The sequence below is a fragment of the Orycteropus afer genome, unplaced genomic scaffold, assembly GCF_000298275.1.
Source record: "Orycteropus afer afer isolate SDZICR_OR568_19922 unplaced genomic scaffold, OryAfe1.0 scaffold00329, whole genome shotgun sequence".
Lineage (NCBI taxonomy): Eukaryota > Metazoa > Chordata > Mammalia > Tubulidentata > Orycteropodidae > Orycteropus > Orycteropus afer.
In genome coordinates, this window is record NW_006921916.1 from 2,982,227 (window position 1) to 3,006,065 (window position 23,839).

Here is a 23,839-nt window from a genome sequence, read left to right on the forward strand (position 1 = left end):
CCTCATGAGTTCCTCTTACAAATCTCTTGGCATAACTGAGTGAGTGCCTCCAATGGGGCATCTGTTTGTTGAAATATCTCAATCGGTATGTCATCAATTCCTGGAGCCTTGTTCTTTGCCAGTTCTTTCATTGCAGCTTTGACTTCTTCCTTCATTACCATTGGTTCTAGATCCTAGGCTTTAGTGAGCTGAAACGGACTGGTTTTGACCATTCTAAGTCAGACAACCATATGATCTACTATGCCAGGAATGACAAATTGAAGAGGAATGACATGGCATTCATCATCACAAAGGATGTATCAAGATCTGTCCTGAAGTACAATGCTGCCAGTGATAGGGTAATATCCATACGCCTACAAGAAGACCAGTTAACATGACTATTATTCAAATTTGCACACCAACCACCAAAGTCAAAGATGAGGAAACTGAAGATTTTTTAAATCAATTTCTGCAGTTTAAAACTGACCATACATGCAATCAAGACATGTTAATTATCACTGGTGACTGTAATGCAAAAGTCAGAAACAAAGAAGAATCACCGTAGTTGGAATATTTGGCCTTGGTGATAGAAATGATGCTGGAGATCGCATGACAGAATTTTGCAAGACCAACGACTGATTCATTGCAAATACCTTTTTCAACAACACCAACAGCAATTATACACAAGGACTTCACCAGATGGCGTACACAGGAATTAGACTGACTACATCTGCTACAAGAGGCAATGGGAAAGCTCAATATCTTCAGCCAAAACAAGGCCAGGAGCTGACTGTGGAACAGACCGTCAACTGATCATATGCAAGTTCAACTTGAAGTTGAAGACAATTAAAACAAGTCCACGAGAGCCAAAATATGACCTTGAATATATCCCTCCTGAATTTAGAGACCATCTAAAAAATAGATTTGATGCAATGAACAATGACCAAAAACCAGAGAAATTGTAGGATGACATCAAGAACACCATCCATGAAGAAAGCATGAGGTCATTAAAAAGACAAGAAAGAAAAGAACAAAATGGATGTCAGACAAGACTCTGAAACTTGTCCCTGAATGAAGAGTAGCTAAAGCAAATGGAAGAAATGACAAGATGAAAGAGTTTAACAGAAGATTTCAAAGAGCAGCTCGAAAAGACAGTCAATCATTATAATAAAATGGGCAAAGACCTGGAGTTAGGAAACCAAAAGGAAAGAACATGCTTAGTATTTCTCAAGCTGAAATAACGGAAGAAAAAATTTAAGCCTTGAGTTGTAATACTGATTCTATGGGCAAAATATTGAATGATGCAGGAAATACCAATAGAAGATGGAGGGAACACACAGAGTCACTGTACCACAAATAATTGGTTGATGTTCTTCCATTTCAGAAGGTGGCATATGATCAAGAACCAATAGTATGGAAGGAAGTTGAAGCTGCATTGAAGGAAATGGTGAAAACCAAAGCTCCAGGAATTGACAGAATACCCATTGATGTTTCAACAAATGGATGCCATGCTGGAGGCACTCACTCGGCTAATGACAGGAGATTTGGAAGACAGCTACCTGGCCAACTGATTCAAAGAGATCCATATTTGTACCCATCCCAAAAAAAGTTGATTCCAAAGAATGTGGAAATTATCTAACAGTATCATTAATATCACACGCAAGCAAAAATCTTACTGAAGATAGTTCAAAAATGGTTGCAGCAGTATACTGACAGAGAACTTCCAGAAATTCAAGCTGGATTCAGAAGAAGATGTGGAACAAGGGATATCATTGCCGATGTCAGATAGATCTTTGGTCAAAGCAAAGAATACCAGAAAGATGTTTACTTGTGTTTTACTGATTATGCAAAAGCATTTGCTTGTATGAATCATAACAAATTATGGGTAACACTGAGAAGAATGGGAATTCCAGAACACTTATTTGTAGTCATGAGGAACCTATACATAGACCAGGAAGCTGTCGTTCAAACAGAATAAGGGCATGGTTTAAAATCAAGCATGGAGTGCATCAGGATTGTATCCTTTCACCATATTTATACAATCTGTATGCTGAGCAAATAATCCAAGAAGCTGGACTATATAAAGAACATGGTAACAGGATTAGAGGAAGAATCATTAACAACCTGCAATATGCTGACGACACAACTTTGCTGAAAGTGAGGATGATATGAAGCAATGACTGATGAAGTTTGAAGACTATAGTCTGCAGTATGAATTACACCTCAATATAAAGAAAACAAAAATCCTCACAACTGGACCTATAAGCAGCATCACAATAAATGGAGAAAAGATTGACATTGTCAAAAACTTCATATTACTTGGTTCTACAATCAACACCAATGGAAACAGCAGTCAAGGACATCAGATGACATACAGCACAGCACTGGGCAAATTGGCTGCAAAAGACCTCTTTCAAGTGCTGAAAAACAAAGATGTGTCCTTGAGGACTAAGGTCCACCTGACACAGGCCATGGTATTTTCAGTCACCTCATATGCATGTGAGAGCTGGTCAATGAATAAGGAAGACTGAAGAAGTGTCAATGCTTTTGAGTTGTGGTGCTGGGGAAGAATGTTCAAAGCACCATGGACTACTAAAACAACTAACAAATCTGTCCTGGAAGAAGTGCACCTGGAATGGTCCTTGGAAGTGAGAATGGCCAGACTTTGTCTCACCTACTTTGGTCATGTTTTAAGAAGGAACCATTCCCTGGAGAAGGATATCATGCCTGGTGAGGTGGTGGGTCAACAAAAGAGGGTAAGGCCTTCAACAAGATGGACTGACACAGTGGCTGCAATGATGGGCTCCAGTAGAGCAAGGATCGTGGAGATGGTGGAGGACCAGGAAGTATTTTGTTCTTCTGTGCATAGGGTTGCTATGAGTTGGAGACGACTCGATGGCACCTAACACCACCACCACCGCCACTTTGGATAAAGGTACAGTGCTTCCTGAAAAAGCTAGAAAATAGAAATAGTCTACAATCTAGCAAGCCCACTCCCAGATATGTATCCTAGAGAACTAAGAGCAGTGACATGAGTAGACATGCGCACCCATGCTCACTGCAGCATTATTCTTAATAGCAAAAAGATGGAAACAATCAAAGTCCATCAACAGTTTTGTTTTCAACAAAACATACATACATACAATGGAATTCTATGCAATGATAAAGAATAATGAGGAGTCTGTGAAACAACATGTAACATGAATGAATCTGAAATATGTCAATCACAAAAGAACAAAAATGATACTCCTTTTATAAAAACTCAGTAATAGGTTTACATACAAAAAGCAACATTCTTTGGTATTACTAGGGATGGGAGGGGGTGGGATGGAGAATCACTTAGTAGAGTAGATACATGAATGGAAAGGCAGTAAGCAATATGGGGGAAGTAAGTACAATGTTACCAAGGTAAATGAAAACACTGGAAGTACACAAGAATAAAGGACAACTAGGGTAACTACTATAACATACACAGTTCTGCAACAGTATTAACAACCAAAAATCTGAATGATTACATAGGTATGTATGCTACAAAAGTATGGGAAGGTGCATGGGAATACATGTGTGTGTATGCATATGTAGGTATACTTGTAGGCATTTTTATCTACATTCTTGTATGTATTGCATATATATTCATAAATACAATAAAGCACCTAGGGGGCACAGTTAAGGACTTCCTAGACATATACAAACTCTATCTGAGTTAATTGGGTTTGAAGGCTCAAGACAATAGTCTCAAGGGATATCTAGATCAATCAGCATAACACAGGTCATAAAGATAATGTTTTATATCCCAATTTGATGAGTAACGTGGGGTCTTAAAGGCTACTAAGCGACCATCTAAGATACAACTATTGGTCTCCTTCCATACGGAGCAAAGGAGAATGAAGGAAAACAAAGACTCAAAGAAACAATCAGTCTAAAGAACTATCGGCCTACCTGAACCACAGCCTCCTCTAGCCTGACACCCTAAGAAATAGATGGTGCCCAACTACCACTAACAACAGCTCTGAGCTGGGACACAATACATGCAATACCTGGGTTATGAACATCTAACTTACTGACAACTTGTACTTACCCTGTAATGTTATATAAATTGCTCTCATTCTGAAACAACTAACCCCCAAACCAAACCAAACCAAACCAAACCCACTGCCATCAAGTCAATTCCAACTCATAGCAACGCCCACTGGGTTTCCAAGGCTGTAAATCTCTACAGAAGCAGATTATCTCATCTTCCTCCTGTGGAGCATCTGGTGGGTTTGAGTTGCCAACCTTGGGGTTAGCAGCCAAATGCCTTACCCACTGTGCCACCAGAGTTCCTATTCACAACAAATTCTTCATCATAATCACCTTTACTTGCTACACATGCAGTTTTTAAATCACTGAAAAGGCTTCAGAACCTTTTTCTTCCACTAAAGTAAGGTTAAGCACGAAATGTAAAGACCTGCTCCAACTTACCTACATATCTGACTTAAAGACACACTTAGGAACAGACCTTGTTCATAACACAGGGAATGCTTATAGAAGGTCCTGGTTAGTATGGGATAGAAAGATAGAACAAGACTCAAATTCATTAAAAAAAAAGACCAGTCTTACTGCACTGGCAGAGAACAGAGGAATGCCCAAGACTATCACCTTTTAATCTGGAACTGAAGCCACACTTGGAGATCACCTTTCAGCCAAATAATAGATTGTCCTATAAAAATAAATAGTAATTTCCATGAGGAATGTGCTCCTTAGAATCTGCTTTACAAGACTAAATAGGCAACATTTGCCCAAAAGCAAAGATGAGAAGGCCAGGAGGGGCTAAGAACCTGGACTGATTGAGAATAGGGTAGGCAGCATAGAAATGGGGAGAGATATTGATACATTATGAGGATAGCAACCATTGTCATAGAACGATTTATGTATGAATTGTTATGTGGGAGACTAATTTGCAATGTAAACTTTCACCTAAAACACACTAAAATGTTTTCAAAAAAAGTTGTTTTATTTCTAAGTACATTTCTACTTAATATTTTATACTTATATTACATTTTTAAGACCTAATTTTTCTTTCTCAGATTTTTCTACTGTGTGTGTGTGTCTGTGTTTACATAGAAAGAGAGAGAGCTTAACTGAAACTCAGGGTTCTCTGAGAACAATTTTAATATATGTTGATACAACTACCAGTACTAACAGTTCTCCAAAATAAAACACTGAAGTATCTGATAATACAACTATGATCTAATAGAAAGACTTCAAAAAGTAAAGGGTTTTAAGACGTACATGGGAGGTACAGACAACAAAGATGAACCCTTTTGCACATATACTACTGCACTGTCAGTGAAGGCAAAAATGGGTATACGGGTAGATAAAAGGGTGGAAAGGCTGAACTATTAGGTATGTTTATTCAGGGGGGAGTGTACACAAGACCATGAATAGGGTTGGCAGACAATGGTTCTACAAGTATATTTGTATGTTCTGTAATTATTCCCAGGTGTATGGTAGAGCTGACAAGGGACAAGGTTGTAATCACTTCTTGGTCACAGCCAGCTACCCAGAGGGACTGAGTAGTTGAACCTGTGGGTTCAGCACCATAGTCACAGGGGACATAGAGCTCAACTGGCATAACATACTACATAAAACATTGTTCCACTCCTACTTTGGTGAGTAGCGACTGGGATCTTAAAAGCTTACAAGCAGCCATCCAGATGCAATAATGGGTCTCTCCTCGTCCACAGCAAAGAAGAATGAAGAAAACGAAAGATTCATGGAAACAATTAGTCCAAGTGACTGGTACACCATGCAATATACAACTATGAGACCAGAGAACTAGTCGTGCCCAGCTACCACTGTCAACCACTCAGAGGGGGATCTACATAGGAGATCCTGTATAGAGAGGGAGAACAATGTGGAACAAAACTCATAATCATTTGGGGAAAAAAAAAAAAAAGGGACCAGGTTTGCTGCTCTCATAGAGCCTGGTAGAACCAATGAGATTATGGCCCCTAGCTGCCCTTCAGGTCTGGAATTGAACCCACACTTGTGGCTTCCAGCCAAACAAAAGACAGGCATATAAGTTGAACATTTATCTGAGGTAGACACACTCCTTGGAGAGAACAATCATGGGAGGAAAAGGGCTGCTTATGCACAGAGAGACAACTCAGGGGGCAGGGGTGCATGGAGGGATGGACACTGGGGAGGGGTAACTATGGGGAAGAAGTGGTAGGGGAGCTGTTGCATTGTAGTAAACTGTGGTCAATGTCATGAGACAAACTATATGTGAACTGCTGTATGGAAAGTGAATTTGCTCTGTAAACTTTCACCCAAATCACAATAAAAAATAAATTAAAAAAAAAGTAAAGGGTTTTAGACTGACTAAAATATACACAAAGAGGAAATATTCTGCACCTGGAAAAAACTGAAAAGAGGTAGAAGCTTATACAATATGTACTGTGGTATATGTGCTTATAAAACAGAAAAACAAAAATATATTCATATTTGCATGAATATGAATAAAATATCTAGAAGGCTACACAACAAACTGTAATTCTTGTTAAATTCTAGGGAAAGAGAACAATGTAGCACAAGGCAAAAATAGGAGGGAAAATTTTCACTTACAATGTTTTGCACCTTTTGAATTTCTTACCCTGAGAATGTAATACCTATTTTTCAAAAAAAATCTAATACTCCTTTCCATGGCATACACAGAGTTTAGCCATGAGACATTATTTTTTTTTAAGTGCTTAATTCTGTAAACCAGAAAAATTAATTCTCTAAATCTACCTGAAACATAACAATCAGGTGTTTTTAAGGGGAAAATGTTTAGGTTAGCACATATTACAGATACAGCACAAAATATCTTTTGGCAAGTTAAATTAACGTCAGTGACAAAAAACAATCTCCACATTTGCACATCCAACCAAAGTAACTATAATGTGATTCTTTTCAGCTGTTCAAGAATAAAAATAGTTAGTTACATCCTATACTAATATAGAAGTCATCAATATGTTACAAAAAAGAATATAATATCCAGGAACCAATTAGGCTGAAAGTATCCATATTCAATGTGAGGGAAAATGAAGAATTTTCCTTAAATTATATAGTCCACCACTTGACTGCTTATGAAGAAAGACTGCTTAGAGAAAAAACATGGCCATTTTATTAAATCACATGATGATTTATATTCATTTAACTAATATAGCTTGATAATAACTATTTGTAGGAAATTATAATGATCAACTTATTTTCAATTAATTGGAAACTGCTACTCTTTCTAAAGCATTTTGTACTTAAGTGATCATATCTCCCCTTGGGGGGAAAAAAATTAAGTATTAGTAATTAGATTGCTACTTGTTTTCACCCAAGAGCTACAAGCAGTCCCGATACAGAAATAAGTAACTACAAATGATCACAACCTGTGTGTAAGTACAATTCTTCTTTTTGCATTTGCCACATGTGAATAAGTCAGTCTGGGTTCCACCTGTCTTGGCCATTTGATGCTCTCTGATGGCTTCTTTGGTCAGGTTTTTCCGCATCTCTTTGAGCTCATCACTAGCCATTTCCTATTAGGAAAGTGGAAATACCAATCAGTTATAGGAACTTTCTACCTATCTGTAAAGCGTTAATGCTCGATTACCTTAACAAAACCAAAATCAAGTTTTAAAGTTTCAGAAGTGACAAATTAGTATTTTTCCTCAAAGGACTTTTAAGAGCTTTCTTCCTTTTAAAATTTCTTCAAGTATCTGTAAGTCTGTATGTGAAAAACAGATTCAATTACTGTTGGAAAGGCTTAAAATGTAATCCCATAGCAATAAGCACTCCTAGAGTCCAGACTGTGATCTCCAATACTAATTCCTCCCACTTCCACAGCTCCAAAGGAACCAGTGACCCTTGAGGGAATATCTGGTTCCAGACCTAAGGCAGAAAATAACACAGAATTAAGCCAAGATTTTTTTTTTTTAATTTTATTGAAATATAATTTATGTACAATAAAATACACAAAACTAAAGTGACATGGGTCAATGCATTTTTTTTTTTGCATTGTTCCCTCCCATCCCCTCCCACCCCTGGCAACCAACAAAGAAAGTTTCCCTCCATATATAAACCTTTCCTTGACCCTCCACAACAACAAACTAATACTATATTTGTCCTTCTGTGACTGACTTATTTCACTCAGCATAATGTCCTCTAAGTTCATCCATATTATGCAGTGTTTTGTAGACTCTACATTATTCTTTAGTGCTGCATAGCATACCAGTATGTGTATGTACCATAGTTTGGTCATCCATTCTTTCGCTGATGGGCACATAGGTTGTTTCCATCTTTTTCCTATTGTAAATAGTGCTGTGATGAACATGAGCATGCATGTATCTGTTCATGTCCTGGCTCTCACCTCTCTAGGATATATACCTAGTAATGGGATTGCTGGGCCAAATGGTATCTCCAATTTCAACTTTCTAAGGAATCGCTATATTGCTTTCCACAGTGGTTGTGTCACTTCACAGTCACACAATCAATGAATGAGAGTCCCAATCTCTCCACATCCCCACCAGCATTTGTTATTTTCTGTCTCATTGAGCACTCATATCAATGAGATATACCATCTCACCCCAGCACTCAAGGTGTGCCATCAGTGCCGGGGTGAGATGGTATATCTCATTGTTGTTTTGATTTACATCTCTCTGATGGTCAATGATTGTGAGCATCTTTTCGTGTATTAGCTGACCACCAGAATATCCTCCTTGGTGAAGCGTCTATTCATGTCTTCTGCCCATTTTTCAATTGGATTGTTAATTCCTTTGCTGTTGAGGTACTGGAGTTTTCCATTAATCTTAGAGATAAGTCCCTTGCCAGATATGAATTTGTTGCTGCCATTTTTGTTATGTGCTTTTCCATTGTGTCGATTTCTTTGTTCCATACAACTTTCTATGCTGAGCTTGTTTTGTTTGTGAATCATGTTATCACTTCCTTCATTGCTATTGTTTTAGTATTTGCTGAATATTTATGCTGGTCCCCTTTTTTATTTTGATGTGAAGGTTTATCATTTTTCTTTGAGGTTACCCTGTGATTTATAGTTTTCTTCCCAAGTGTAGAACAGTCCATTCTATCTTGTAGTTGTCTTGACTTCCCTACCATCTAGAAGTTCTGTAATGACACAGATTTTGTTCCCTCTTTTTGGTTTGTAGCTGTCCTCATTTGTCACTTGGTGTCTCTGATTCCGTTTACAATCTTGTAGGCTTATTAACTTTGGACACTTCCATAGCTGGGTTGGTTTCTGGGTTATATCATCATGTGTGTTAGTGGTCAGTTGTTGTTGATTGTTGTTGCTTCTCTGTCCAAAGGGCTCCCTTTAGCATGTCTTGTAAGGTACATCTGATTTTAACAAATTCCTTTACTTTCTGCTTATCTGGAAATCTCCTAATCTCATCATCATACTTGAGGGACAATTTTGCTGGGTACCTAATTCTTGGTTGGAAAATCTTCTCTTTCAGTGTTTTATATATACCATCCCACTGTGTTCTTGCCTGATGGTTTCTGTTGAGAAATCCGAGCTTAGTCTTACCGGTTGCCCCTTGTAGGTAACTTTTCATTTTTCCTGTGCTACTCTCATGATTCTTTGTATTTGGTTTTGGTGAGTTTGATGGTGATATGTCTTGGTGATTTTCTTTTGGGATCTATCCTGTTTGAGGTTCATTGGACTTCCTGAATGGATATATTCTCATCTTGGTGATTTTCTTTTGGGGTCTATCCAGTTTGGGGTTCACTGGACTTCCTGAATGGATATATTCTCATCTTTCATCATATCAGGAAGTTCTCCTCCAACAAATCTTGGACAATTTTCTCAGTGGTTTTATTTTTCTCTTCCTGTTCTGGACTTCCAATGACATGTAGGTTATTCCTTCTGATGGTATGCCACATAAACCTTAGGTTTTCTTCATTTTCTTTTGATCTTTTTTCTGATTGATCCCTTTCCAAAGAAGTATTCAGGTATTTGTCTTCAATCTCATTAATTCTGTCTTCCATTGCATCAATTCTACTCCTTTGCCCTTTCAGTGTGTTATCTATTTTTGACTATTTAGTATTAGTCTTCTGGATTTCTATCTGTAGATTTAGAGTCATTTCTAATTTTTCATTTATGTTGTCATTTTGTTCTTGTATTTTCTTCCAAAATTCTTCTAGAGTTTTGTCTGTGTTTTCCTTGGTCTAGCTCTCAATCCTCTGAAGATACCTAAATGTAATTTTTTGAATTCTTTATCAAGGAGTTCCAATGCTGTGTCTTTCTCAGGGATGTGTTTTGGGTCTGTATCCTGGTCCCTGTTTCTCCCGCTTTATCTTACTTCTCTGTGTGGACTGTGATGCTCTGTCGTCTCTGAGGCATTGTGACATTTTTGTGTTTATATTTAATTGGTGATTATATGTTGGAGTGATTTGCCCACAATTTTCATTTTCTTTGTTTTCTTTGTATGTTATCTCTACAGGCAGGGTACTGTGCTGTGCTCCTCTATTCACTAGCTGACAGCACTTACACTCACCACCTGTCTCCTTTCCTGTTATCAGCCTCTCGTCCTTGTCACCATTGGCAAACAGAGCCTGTTCTCAGGTCCCTGGAATCCAAATGAGAATGCTATTACTTTAAAATCTGAAATGGTTGCCACTTGTAAACATTCAAATAGCTGCACCCTCGGTCACTTTAAATATCCAATGGCCACCGCTTGTAAACCTTCAAAATGGCTGCACACTTGGTCACTTTAAATATCCAAAATGGCCACTGCTTGTAAATATTCAAAATGGCTGCACCCTCGGTGCAGTCAATTGCTTGATGTGGCCCTTCTAGCCATTGTCCTCCATTCTGTGATGTTTTGTAAATCCCATTATCCATGCCTGTTTGGGGTGCTGTGGTAGTTAAGGTCAGGTATCAACTTGGCTGGGCAGCTGGTAGTAGTCATTCCCTATAATGACTGGCAATCGACTCTGTGATGGGATTTAGGTTAATTCTGTTGGGGCAACACAGGTGGAATGTATCTTGAGTCCTGCCTTGCGGTAGGGTATAATTCAAATCACCACCCTTAGCTTCCCTGAGGGTATACCTACGAATCTCCTGGAAAGATTCGCTCTCCTTTTGCTCCAGCTTTGTGTCTTGGATCATCCTCATCTCACCCCCTGGATTTGGGATAGCAGCTGTCATCTGATCTGCTGATCGAGGTTCATCAAACCCCGAGTGTTGGGAGGATCCGCCAGACCTACTCACGGACCCGGGACTCACCAGCGTGCCAGCCTCCACCACTACTACGTGAGACGAACCCTTGGGTGTCTGTGAGTTCTGTGAGGCGTTACAGCGAAATACAGAACCCTGAGACTGGGGAAATTACTGGGAGGAGGAGGAGGAGTTAATGTCTGAAACGATGGAGTGGCATGGTAGTTTGGACATTTGGGACATCTTTGACCTCCGCCTCATGGGGACCGGCCTCGTGCTGATCTTTCTAAGAGAAATTGTTCAAGCACTCGGTCACTTTAAATATCCAAAATAGCCCCTGCTTATAAACATTCAAAATGGCTGTGCCCTTGATCACTTTAAATATCCAAAATGGCTGCCACGTGTAAATAATCAAAATGGCTAAGCCCTCTGGACAGCAGAAAGTCACAGCTCAGGTTGTCTCCCTCCTTGCTGTGTCCCTTCCTAGTCAGAGGCCATGAGAGCAGTTGTCCCTGCAGCCCTTGGTGACTGGGACTGATCTTTAGGTCAATTCTCAGGTCCCAACACCAATTGGAAATATTCAGGCTGTTGGTCTCGTCAGAGTAGCTGATAGTCCGCAGCTCCGACCGTCTCTGTATTCACTGTTTTCGTTCAGGTTTTTCCACTAGTTGGTGCCTAATCCACTTCTGTATATAGTTCCTTTCAAAGCTCAGGGTTCCAAGGATTATCTTCTGTATCTCTGTCAATTAGTTTTTCTTCTCTTTGTTGAAGAGGGTCCGTGTTGCCTGTCTGCTTATTCCTCCATCTTACTGGAAGAGCAAGTATATTTTTTAAATCAAATTTTATTATAGACATCTTAGAAATCACTGTAGCATATTAAGCCTTACCTTATACTGACGCATGGTGAAACATTCTTAGGAAACCTTCATAATAAACTATTATTTTTCTCTTATTCCCTGTTTTTCCAACTCCACTGCTTAGTCCTCACTTTTTTTCTTTCACATCTAAATTATCAGCCAAGATCACGTTCTTATGCCAGAAAGCATGAACGTTATGAAGACTATTGTGACTTGAGTCAAATGGACACAGGAGCCAATATGAAGAAATTCCCATTGGCCAAAGATAGGACAATTCCAAACTTCAAATTAATTATTTTAAAGAACCAAATCCTGCTAGATAAAAGAAAAACCCAAGAGCCTATAATGGTATTTAAAAACCACACATATGAGAAAACAGAAACTGACAATAGGCAGGGCACTAACTCCTCACTCTGATAACTGGCAACTAAGGAAAAAGAATTACACATTTACCATGCATTTGTTATACAAACCAAGAGGATAACCAACTACCCTAGTTTATAAGGAAGAGTAGGTCTTAAAGAAATCTAGCTAATGAATGTGAAAAGAATGACAGCATTTTAATATTTCTCAAGTCCCAATAAATAACCAACTCAGGCAAGGGTCATCAGCAGATGGATCCATTAAACAAAAGGTTGACGGAAAACTGTTTACAATTCAAGAATAAAGCTGGTTTCTACCACTGACCACTCTCATCATGCTAAGAGTACAGCAACAATACATTTTCTTCCCCTTGATTTGATGTAATATGGAAACAAAAAGCACCACTTATGAAGTACCTATGTAAAAAAAAAAAAACTGAACTTACATAACCTTAAGGTTATAGAACTAGCTTCCAGTTTATACAAAACATGGGGGATAAAACTAAAAACCTTAGGAGACTCAACTAAAGCTAATATGTAGACTCTGGAGACTTCCAGTAAGATGGAGGAATAGGCAGACGAGCGACACAGACCCTCTTCAACAAAGAAAAGAAAAACCAATTGACAGAAATACAGAAGATAATCCTGGAGCCCTGAGCTTTGAAAGGAACTATACAGAAGTGAATTAGGCACCACCGGAAAAACCTGAACGAAAACAATGAGTACAGAGACGGTCAGAGCTGTGGATTGTCAGCTACTCTGACAAGACAAACAGCCTGAATATTTCCAATTGGTGTTGGGACCTGAGAATTGACCTAAAGGTCAGCTCTGGTCATCACGGGCTATAGGGACAACTGTGCTGGTTGCCTATGACTAGGAAGGGAAACAGCAAGGAGGGAGACAACCGGAGCTGTTAACTTTCCACTGTCTGGAGTGTGCAGCCATTTTGATTGTTTACACATAGCAGCCATTTTGAATGTTTAAAAGCAGCGGCCATGTTGGATATTTAAAGTGACTGAGGGCGCAGCCATTTTGATAGTTTACAAGTGGCGGCTATTTTGGATATTTAGAGTGACGGAGGGCATAGCCATTTTGAATTTTTACAAGTGGCAGTCATTCGGATTTTAAAGTGATAACATTCTCATTCAGATTCCACGGACCGAAGAATAAGTCTGTTTGCCAAGGTCGGCAGGGACATACAAGTGGCTGGAAAGGAGACAGGTGATGAGAGTATAAGTGCTGTCAACTAGCGAACAGAGGAGCACAGTACCCTGCTTACGTAGATAACATACAAGAAAAAGAAAAATAAAAGAAAACAAAAATCATGGGTAAGTCACTCCAACATACAATCACCAATTAAATATAAACACAAAAACATCACAACGCCTCGAAGACAAGAAAGCATCACAGTCCACACAAAGAAGCAAGATAAAATGGAGAAACAAGTGACCCAATACAGACCCAAAACACATCCCTGAGGAAGACACAGCATTGGAACTCCCTGATAAGGAATTAAAAAGACTTATATCTAGGTATCTTCGATGAATTGAGAGACAGATCAAGGAAAACATAGAGAAAACCCTAAACAATTTCAAAAGACAATACAAGAACAAAATGACAAAATAGATACAAAATTAGAAATGATACAAAATCTACACACACAAATCCAGAAAATACTAAATTTTCAGAAATAGGTAAAACATTGAATGGACAAAGGAACAGAACTGAATCAATGGAAAACAGATTTAGGGAGAATAACTGAACACTTCTTTGGAAAAGGATCAATCAGAAAAAAGATCAAAACAAAATGAAGAAAGCCTAAGGTTCATGTGGGATACCATCAAAAGGAATAACCTACATGTCATTGGAATTCCAGAACAGAAAGAGACAAGTAAAACCACAGACAAAATTGTTGAAGATTTGTTGGAAGAGAATTTTCCTGGTATGATGAAAGATGAGAATATATCCATATAGTAAGTCCAACGAACTCCACACAGGATAGACCCCAAAAGAAAATCACCCAGACACATCATCAGCAAACTTACCAAAACCAAAGACAAAGAAAGAATCATGAGAGCAGCACAGGAACAACGAAAAGTTACAAGGGGCAAAAAATAAGACTAAGCTCAGATTTCTTGACAGAATCCATGCAGGCGAGAAGACAGTAAGAAAGAAAAAAATTTCCAACCAAGAATTAGGTACCCAGCAAAATTGTCCCTCAAATATGATGGTGAAATAAGGACATTTCCAGATAAGCAGAAATTAAGTGAATTTGTTAAAACCAGACCAACCTTATAAGAGACGCTAAAGGGAGCCTTTTGGACAGAGAAGCAACAACAGCCAACAACAAATGACCATTAACACATATGATGATATAACCCAGAAACCAACCCAGCTATGGAAGTATCCAAAGTTAATAAGCCTACAAGATTGTAAACAGGGAACAAGAGACACCAACTGACAAATGAGGACAACTACAAACCAAAAAGAGGGAAAAAAAGTGTGTCGTTACAGAACTTCTAGATGGTAGGGAAGTCAAAACAACTACAAGATAGAACGGACTGTTCTAAACTTGGGAAGAAAAGTGTAAATCACAGGGTAACCTCAAAGAAAAATGACAAACCTTCACACCAAAATAAAAAAGAGGACCAGCATAAATATTCAGCAAATACTAAAACAATAGCAATGAAGGAAGTGATAACATGATTCACATACAAAACAAGCTCAGCATAGAAAATTATATGGAAGAAAGAAATCGACACCATGAAAAACCACATAACAAAAATGACAGCAACAAATTCATATTTGCCGATAATTACATATCTGGCAAGGCACTTATCTCCAAGATTTATAGCGGAAGAATGGATGACCTAACTATGGTACATGCACATAATGGAATGCTATGCAGCACTAAAGAATAGTGTAGAGTCTGCAAAATACCACATAATATGGATGAACTTGGAGGACATTATGCTCAGTGAAATAAGTCAGAAGGACAAATATAGTATTACTTCTTTTTTATGGAGGGTCAAGGAAAGGTTTATATATGGAGGGAAGCTTTCTTTGTTGGTTGCCAAGGGTGGGAGGGGAGGGGAAGGAACATGCAAAAAAAAAAAAAAAATGCATTGACCCATGTCACTTTAGTTTTGTGTATTTCACTGTACATAAATTATATTTCAATAAAATGCATTAAAAAATATGTAGACTTTGGATGATGATATAAAATAAATGTACAATCAGGATAAAATAAACTAGATATGAGATAATTATAAGAAATTATTGTTAACTTTTGTTACATGTGGTGATGGCAATGTAGTTGTGTAAGTAAAACATCTTATTTTCACATCCATATACTCTCAAAGTATGTACATGTAAAAGAACATAATATCTTGGATTTGCTTTAAAGGTCTGTAGGTGAGACAAATAGTTTGCACCAGAATGCTATTCTAAAGATTGGTGGTTCAAGCCCATTCAGTGGTACCATGAAAGAAAAGACCTGACAATGTGCTTTAAGATCTCATGGAGCAGTTCTATATAACACAGAATCACCACAAATCGAAAGCAACTGACAACAAGAACATTTGCCTTAAAATAATTTAGGAGAAATAAGAAAAAAGGGACAGATGAAGTAAGGATAACAAATTCTTGAATATAAATGCAACTGGATGATGGGCATAATGTATATCATTAGGCTATTACTTGGAAATTTTAAATTAGTTTAATTTAATTTTTTAAGAAATGTATTTTAAAAATATAGCAATTTTTATGAGCTATAAAAAAAGATGAATTCACCCTCTTCAATGGGTATACAGTCAAATTGTACACATAATACAACTACTGTGTATGAAGAGACATGTCTGTCAAAGCAAACTGTGAATTTCATTTTCTCAATCATTCCCTATAAAAATTTAAGAAACAGTCAATAAAATGTCACAAACTTTATAGCATTTACCATGAAAAGAGCTTAGAGGTTGGGTTACAAAGTCTATTTGCAAATAGAGATTAAACTCATCATTTCTACTCAAACCCATATATCAACCCTTCTGTATCTGGGCAATGATTAAACACAATCACTCAAAGATCAGAGTATAGCTGTGGATGGCACAAAGTACTGAAGCCAAGCACCAGCAGATTTAATTACTTTAACTATTTCTCTAGTTATTGTATGTATAAATATATAAAAACAGCTCATGACAATGTATCCTTAGCATTTCTCTATACTTGACACCATGGAATCACATCATGGAAACTTTACATCTAGGCATACTCACCTCTGCTGTCATTCTAGCAAACAAGTCAGGAGGAATGTTCCCACACAGTACGTTTTTTCTTAAATTTGGATTCTTTGCATCCTTTAGATTTGATATCCTACTTCGCACTCTATTTTTGTATTTCATGTCTGTATTCCTTATTTCTTGATATATAGGTACTAAGCCGTTAAGGAAAAATAAGTTTTAATTGTAACTGTAAAGTCATTTTTTTTCCTATTCTGCCAACATAAGAATTCCTGAAATTTCTAAGCAGTTCATCAAAACACTTTAAAACTGTTTTCAAACTCTTTAAAAACTGTTTCTACTTGTTCCTTGAATTATAATTGGCAAATAATAGTGATCATACTTTTACACTGTGAGTAATGTTTTCTCCCTAACATTAAATACCACCAACAGCACAAATCAACAGGGTGCCAAAGAGTAACTCAGGAACTGAACCAAGTGAGCAAAGTTCTGAAAAGGAACCTGAACTTAAGACAAGCTTTAACTTGCTCAAATCTGAATTCTACTAAGATCCTAAAAGTCTCAATGACTACAAAGTTCCCTTGGGGACCTCCTGAGACCACACCATTCAGGATGGACCTGGAGGTCCATTTCCTCCCCTAGCTAGCAAGAAACTAGTCCATCAGGTCTGAAATGTCTCAATAGAAAAACAAGTCATAGCAGAGGCTGAGTTCTGGAAAGCTTCCTTTCGAACAAGGTCAATTCTTCAACTAGGCTATTTTCATTGTTAAACCATCACCTATACGTTCCCTACCCTAGCCCCTCTTTCTGAAGCCTCTTCCATAGTGCCAGCATAAACACACTTCTTAAGTGTGTTTAATAATAATAATAAGCTCAGGGGATAGTGTGTATTCTGCTATGTTTTCCCCAAATACTAATATGTGCATTTTCCATGTCCTTCTGCACAAGCATAATTGAGATGCTACATTCTCAATTTGCAAGGCAGAAAAGTTGAATGACAAGAAAAACAGAAGTAGATTAAAATGGTTACCAGGGGTGGGAGGGGAGGGGAGGGAACGCTGTTAGATAGATAGAGATAAATATTGATTTGGGTGAAGAGAAGGGCAATGTACCAACTGTGAGTGACCAATATGGCAGCATTGAGGATGAGAAAGACATAGAGAGGTACATGGGCAGTACAGACAACAAATATGAACCCTTTTGCATATACAGTACTAAGTTGTCAGTGAAAGCAAACATGGGTATATGGACGGATAGATAGGAGGACAGGCTAAACAATTAGGTATGTCTAAATGGGGTGTATCCAAGATCATATATAGGGTTGGCAGACAATGGTCCTATAAGTTTATGTGAATGATCAGAATTCCCAGGTGTACAGTAGAGCTGACAAGGGGCAAGGTTATGGTCATTGCTTGGTCACAGCCAGCTACCCAGAGCGACCGAGTAGTTGATCCTGCAGGCTTGGGACCATAGTCGCAGGGGACATCAAGCTCGATTGGCATAACATACTATACAAAACATTGTTCCACCTCCTACTTTGGTGAGTAGCGACTGGGATCTTAAAAGCTAGCAAGCTGCCATCTAGATGCAACAATGGGTCTCTCCTCATCAAGAAGAAGAAAATCAAAATTAATGGAAACAATCAGTCCTAGCGACTGGTACACCATCTGATCTGCAACCTATACAACTATGAGACCAGAAGAACTAGATGGTACCCGGCTACCACTGTCATCCACTTTGAAGGGATGTAGGAGATCCTGCATAGAGAGGGAGAACAATGTGGAACAAAACTCAAAATCATTTGGAGGCAAAAAAAAAAAAAAAAAAGAAGGTGGGGACCAGGTTTGCTGGTCCAATAGAGCCTGGTGGAACCACTGAGACTATGGCTCCTAGCTGCCCTTCAGGTCTGGAATTGAAGCCACACCTGTGGTTTCCAGCTAAACAAAGTACAGGCATGTGAATTAAACATTTACCTCAAGTAGACACACGCCCTGGAGAGAACAATCATGGGAGAAGGAAGGGCTGCTTATGCACAGGGAGACAGCTCAGGGTGCAGAAGTGTATGGAGAGATGGACACTGGGAAGAGGTAACTATGGGGAGGAAGTGGGAGGGGAGCTGTTGCATTATAAATTTTGGTCAATGATATGAGACAAAGTATATTTTGTGAACTGCTGTATGAAAAGTGAATTTACTCTGTAAATCTTCACCCAAATCAAAATAAAATTTAAAAACAAAACAAAACAGGAGTAGATTAAAATGACATTGGATGTGCCTTTTCTTTCCCATCAAAACAATATAATCAAAATAGAAACTGGCAAATGAAATTTTGAATGCTATACAGGAAGAAAAAATTACCATTAATAAAGCATATTACTTAAAATAATTAAGAATATATACACAAAGGATATCTTCCTCAATCTGAGATCCTAATTCTTCCTCATCAGCTCCAATAGCAATGTAGTCATCTAAAAATAGGAACAAAGAATTGTCAAGAATAACTTACCTTAAAATTTTAGAAGAAATTTCAATACAGGGTAAACAGTATTCTTATGTCTTCAACCCCATCTGGCTTACATACAGAAGAATTATTTGTTTACTTTCATCAGAATCTGATCTCTTTACTACCCATTAGACTTCTCTGGATTCACCTAATATCCACAGTGCTCCTGCTCATTGATGACGCCTTATCCCTCAGGAGTGGGGAATTGATCTAGCAGCCAATTTCTCACTTCACAATTCCATAAATTCTGGTTGCTCCAGCAGAGAGTAGAGAAAATTACAGAAAGAACTGTCTTGTCTCCTGTGACTCAGGCTTCAATGCAAAGAAATCACTCATTTCATCTGCCAATCACATATATGGACACACTCAGAAGACTTCTATAAATATATTCAAAAGGCTAAAAAGAAATAAAAAGAAACTAGAAAGAAAAAAAAAAACACATAAAGAAATAGCAAAAGAAATCAAAGTAGAAAGGGCAGAGTTAAGAGGTAAAACTAGCTATGATTCAGTATAACGGTAAAGAAAAGGGATGTAATTTGTGTAAAATGATTAATATTCCAGGGTATGAAACTCTTAAAAAGCCAAAATGTACACAGTAAAATTAAGCTCCTATATATATATATATATCAAGATCTCCTTTCTACTTAAAACAAAAGGACAAAATGGAATTAAAAACATACAACAACTTATATACAATGTGGCATCTTATAACCAGTAGGGCCCAAATATAGTTTATCATTAACTCTCAACTTGAATTCAGAGTAATCCGTTTGCAGATTAAATAAAAGGATAAGAGATATTGTGTCTGTGAAAAAAAAAGTTTAAACTACTGTGAATCAGTGCAACCATCCATGTATTAAAATGAATCTGTTTCTTGGAATTATACAGCATGTTCCAAAATATATCTCTTTCCCTTCTCCTTCTCTGACCCCTATTACCAACAAGTCCTACCTGAGCTAAGCAGTACTGGGCAGCTATCAACTGGATGATGCTTACAAGACAATTAAATATGGAGATGTAAATGGTAGTAGTGGTGGTCAAAGTACTGAGGTATAAAACAACATACACTAAACTTACCTCCTGTTCGAAGAGCTGCAGCAAGCATCTCCCTACACTTTAATCGTACAGAATCAGAAGTGCTTGGTGCCCGAGGAAAAGAAGAAACGTAAGTGTCTCGAGGATTTGTCTCATCCTTTCTGCTGCTTACGTTGCCACTGGAGCTACTAAAATATACATACATGCATGCACACACACGTACCAGAAAGAAATCAGAAAAAACTTTCTTAAAGTAACATTACTATCACTCTTTAAAAACAAAAATGTTAGCCTATTTCAGTGAATCTTAAATGAACAAAAAATTTTTTGCCAGTATATAGATTAAATGACTATTTTTCCTCAATTCTCCTTTTAAACATTAAACCATATTTTTAATAGAAAAAAAGACACCCATTACAGCTCAGTATAATAAATGAAAAGCAAGGATTCTGATTATGAGGAGATGAGTAAGGGGATGGGGCTAAAGAATCTGACAGTTTTCAACTAAAACCAGAGAGGAAAAAACACATTTGAAAAACTCTGTTCCAATTGATTCCAAATGGTTCCAAACACCTATGAGGTTATATATAAAATAGCCCCCTCAGCATAAAGGTTGTGTGTACTGAAAAGAAGTTGTGAGAATATAAAATGATTTCTTAATTTCACCACAGAAACATCAATTAAATCTATCATTAGGCCAGTGTAATATATTTTTTTTTTAGTTAACGTAATCATTTCACCTGCTTCTGGAGAATTTCTTGTATTAGATTCTCACTAAAATAAGCCCTTTTCCAAAGTACTTTTCTGTGACTAGTTTCAATCAACTTCCATCACATTATGGATATTTACCATAAGCATTTCTAAAGACTAATTACATCATTCACTCTACAAATCTAACTTGCTGCACTGCTGTGAAGAAACACCTCCTTGCATTATCTCTGAAATACAACCCACTATCAAACTTCACAAACATATCACCGTGGCCAAACCAGACACTAACTAGGGTTAGTCACCTCATTTTTACAGCATTCTCCGATTTCCCCATGCTCCCAAACTCTGTACACCAGTTTGTAGTATGATGACTTTACATACTTTCTTCCCTACCAGGTCAGGCTTCTCAAGAGAACTATTACTTCCTCCTCTTTATATTTTCAGTGCAAAGCATACCATCTATTAGTGATAAATAAATGAACAAACTAATGCTAAAAATCCTACATCTTGAATAATTATATGCTTTTGCCTCTCTGGCTGATAGCCAATGCCTAGCCCCACTAGGAAACTGTTCAGTTGGACTAATGGTGTCTTTTCTTCACTGACTTCACTATTTCTACCTCACCCTTTAAATTTTAATGCCTCCTTCCTAAATATCTCATCACTTTACTTTCTCCTTGAATTCTTGCACCCAAGACATAATAACCCTTCTCAGTTATACGTCATTTAGAGCTAACCTCACATCTTCCTTTAGACAGTACTTCAGACTCATTTCTCCCTTTTTTTATTTCCTTTAATGTATGAATGTATCTATGTATAGATAAATACCAACATTTACTTTATCAGACTTTATACATGATAATTCTGTACCTTTACAGATAGCCTCTATGTCTAAATTTCAAATACCTAAAACTGGTAAAAAATATAGTGAAACCTGTGAGAGCCAGAATTCAATGGTTCTGCCTTGTCTTTCTGGGTCTTGTTTGTTTTCTGCCTCAGACAAGGTCCATGTAGTCTTCTATCACTCTCTATTAGTGGAAAATATCTGCGTTTTCCTTTTCTGACAGGTTTCTGCCTTACACAGCTTTCAGCTTTCACAAGCTTCATTGTACCAAGAACTCTTCCTTCAATATCTATTTAAAATATTTGTCTGTACTTTATGTGTTTAATGCATTAAACTAGTGACTGACTACGGTGTAGTAAATTACCTGGTATGGCTTTTTTAGCCGTAAGTCTTTGTAAATTCCATAGTGGAAGTTGCCATGAGAAACTGAGTAGTCCTGATTGTTAAAGTTTTCCACCTGGGTTATTTCTGTTGGGAGCAACACAAAGTAATTTTCTGGGAACTTCGCTCTCTCTCAGGGGTATAGAATTCTGATGTCAGGACTGGTTAGTGGTCACTCTGCCAGGCTTAAAAAGAGCCCTTCTAGAGGCAGAAGAAGTTTCTCTGACTGTTGGTTGAGAAAGACGTGCTGGTGAGAAAAACACGCTCCTGAGAGACATGCACTTGCTGAGAGAGAGACACAAGAGAAACGCACTGCTGAGAGAGAGACGTGAGAGATACGTGCTGCTGAGAGAGAGAGACGCAAGAGAAACACGCTGCTGGAAGAGAGACTCTTGAGAAAGACTATGAGTTGAGAGACAGCAGGCTGAAAGAGACTGAGCGTGTTCCTGAACTTGAATTGTAGCCTGGTGCTTCCCTAATAAACCCCATAATCTGTGCGTTCTGTGTGGACACTGCGGTGAATTACAGAACTCAGCAGAGAGGTGGTGGGTGCTGCAGGAGAAATGGTTGGTATGAGGGTTGGTGAAAGGGCTGGAAGGAGGGAGCATGCCTGGCCTAGCACGTATAAGCCTTGGGCTACTGATGGCGATTCTATCTTCCTCTTGTGGGATTAGAGGAGGTCAGAAGATGTGGTCTCCCTGCCCCCTTGGCACTAACTGTAATACAATGAAAGCATAAGCTAAAAACATTCATGAATTACGGCATGTACTTTTCAAAAATGTCAAGGTCATGAAAGATAGTAACAGACTGAAGAACTGTTCCAGATTAAAGAAAATTAAAGAGACATGACAACTAAATGAGACGTGAAAACTACAGAGATATGACAACTAAGTGATCCTTGATTAGATTTTGGAAAAATCTTTTCTTTTGTAATAAAGAACATTACTGGGACAACTGCTGAAATACGAATAAGGACCGTAGATCAGAAAAATAATTAATGCATCAATGTTAATTTCCTGGTATTGATTGTATGTAAGAAAATATCTTTTCTCTTAGGAAACACACAATGAAATATTTAGGTATAAAGGGGCACAACATCTGCATATCACTCTTTTTAGGTTTAAAAAAAATCAGTGTATGTAGACATATGTGTGTGTAAATACAGTATAAACATAATTGGGGCAAATGGGTAAAGAATTTATGGAAATTCTTTGTACTATTCTTGCAACTTCTCTAAAAGTCTGAAATTATTTCAATAAAAAGTTAGATAAAACTGCATAAATTTTAACAACTACTCTTTAATCCTACCATTGGCTTACCTTTTTTTAACATCAAGTATATTTAGTGCTAATACATAAAACAACAGCGCATGGTTCTAAGTATTACTAAAAAAATGAGGTACCTTATTAATTTTGGAAAAATACTAAGAAATAAATAGTTAAAATTGATAGCCTTGATATGCCTTAATATTTCTAATATGCCTGTAAGTCCCTGAGGGAGTTACACAGTAGGCAAAAGTTGAAGGACAGAGTTTGGAAGCCTTTGCTCTAAAGTAATGTTTCTAAAACTTAAGAGTGCATCAGGATTACCTACGGGGCTTGTTAAAATAGATTTCTGAGCCCCATTTCCAGAGTTCCTGATTTAGTATTCTAGGGTAAGCCCTAAGAATCTTTATTTCTGTCAAGTTCCCAGGCTCTATGCTCTTCCAGGGACCACACTTTGAGAACCATTGCTCTAAGTGAATGTTTACTG

The 23,839-nt window shown here is 37.7% G+C and overlaps 1 protein-coding gene across 1 annotated transcript in view; it reads right to left on the reverse strand.

Annotated features, from left to right (window-relative positions):
- The window catches only part of TCEA1 (transcription elongation factor A1), a 106,402-nt gene that overhangs the window by 19,150 nt on the left and 63,413 nt on the right, over positions 1–23,839 (reverse strand). Inside the window, exons 5-8 of the mRNA XM_042782458.1 lie at positions 20,194–20,339; positions 19,016–19,081; positions 16,652–16,809; positions 7,383–7,529 (exon numbers count right to left, since the gene is read on the reverse strand). Of these exons, the coding sequence (XP_042638392.1) occupies positions 7,383–7,529; positions 16,652–16,809; positions 19,016–19,081; positions 20,194–20,339 (517 nt within the window). The remainder of the gene's footprint in view (positions 1–7,382; positions 7,530–16,651; positions 16,810–19,015; positions 19,082–20,193; positions 20,340–23,839) is intronic.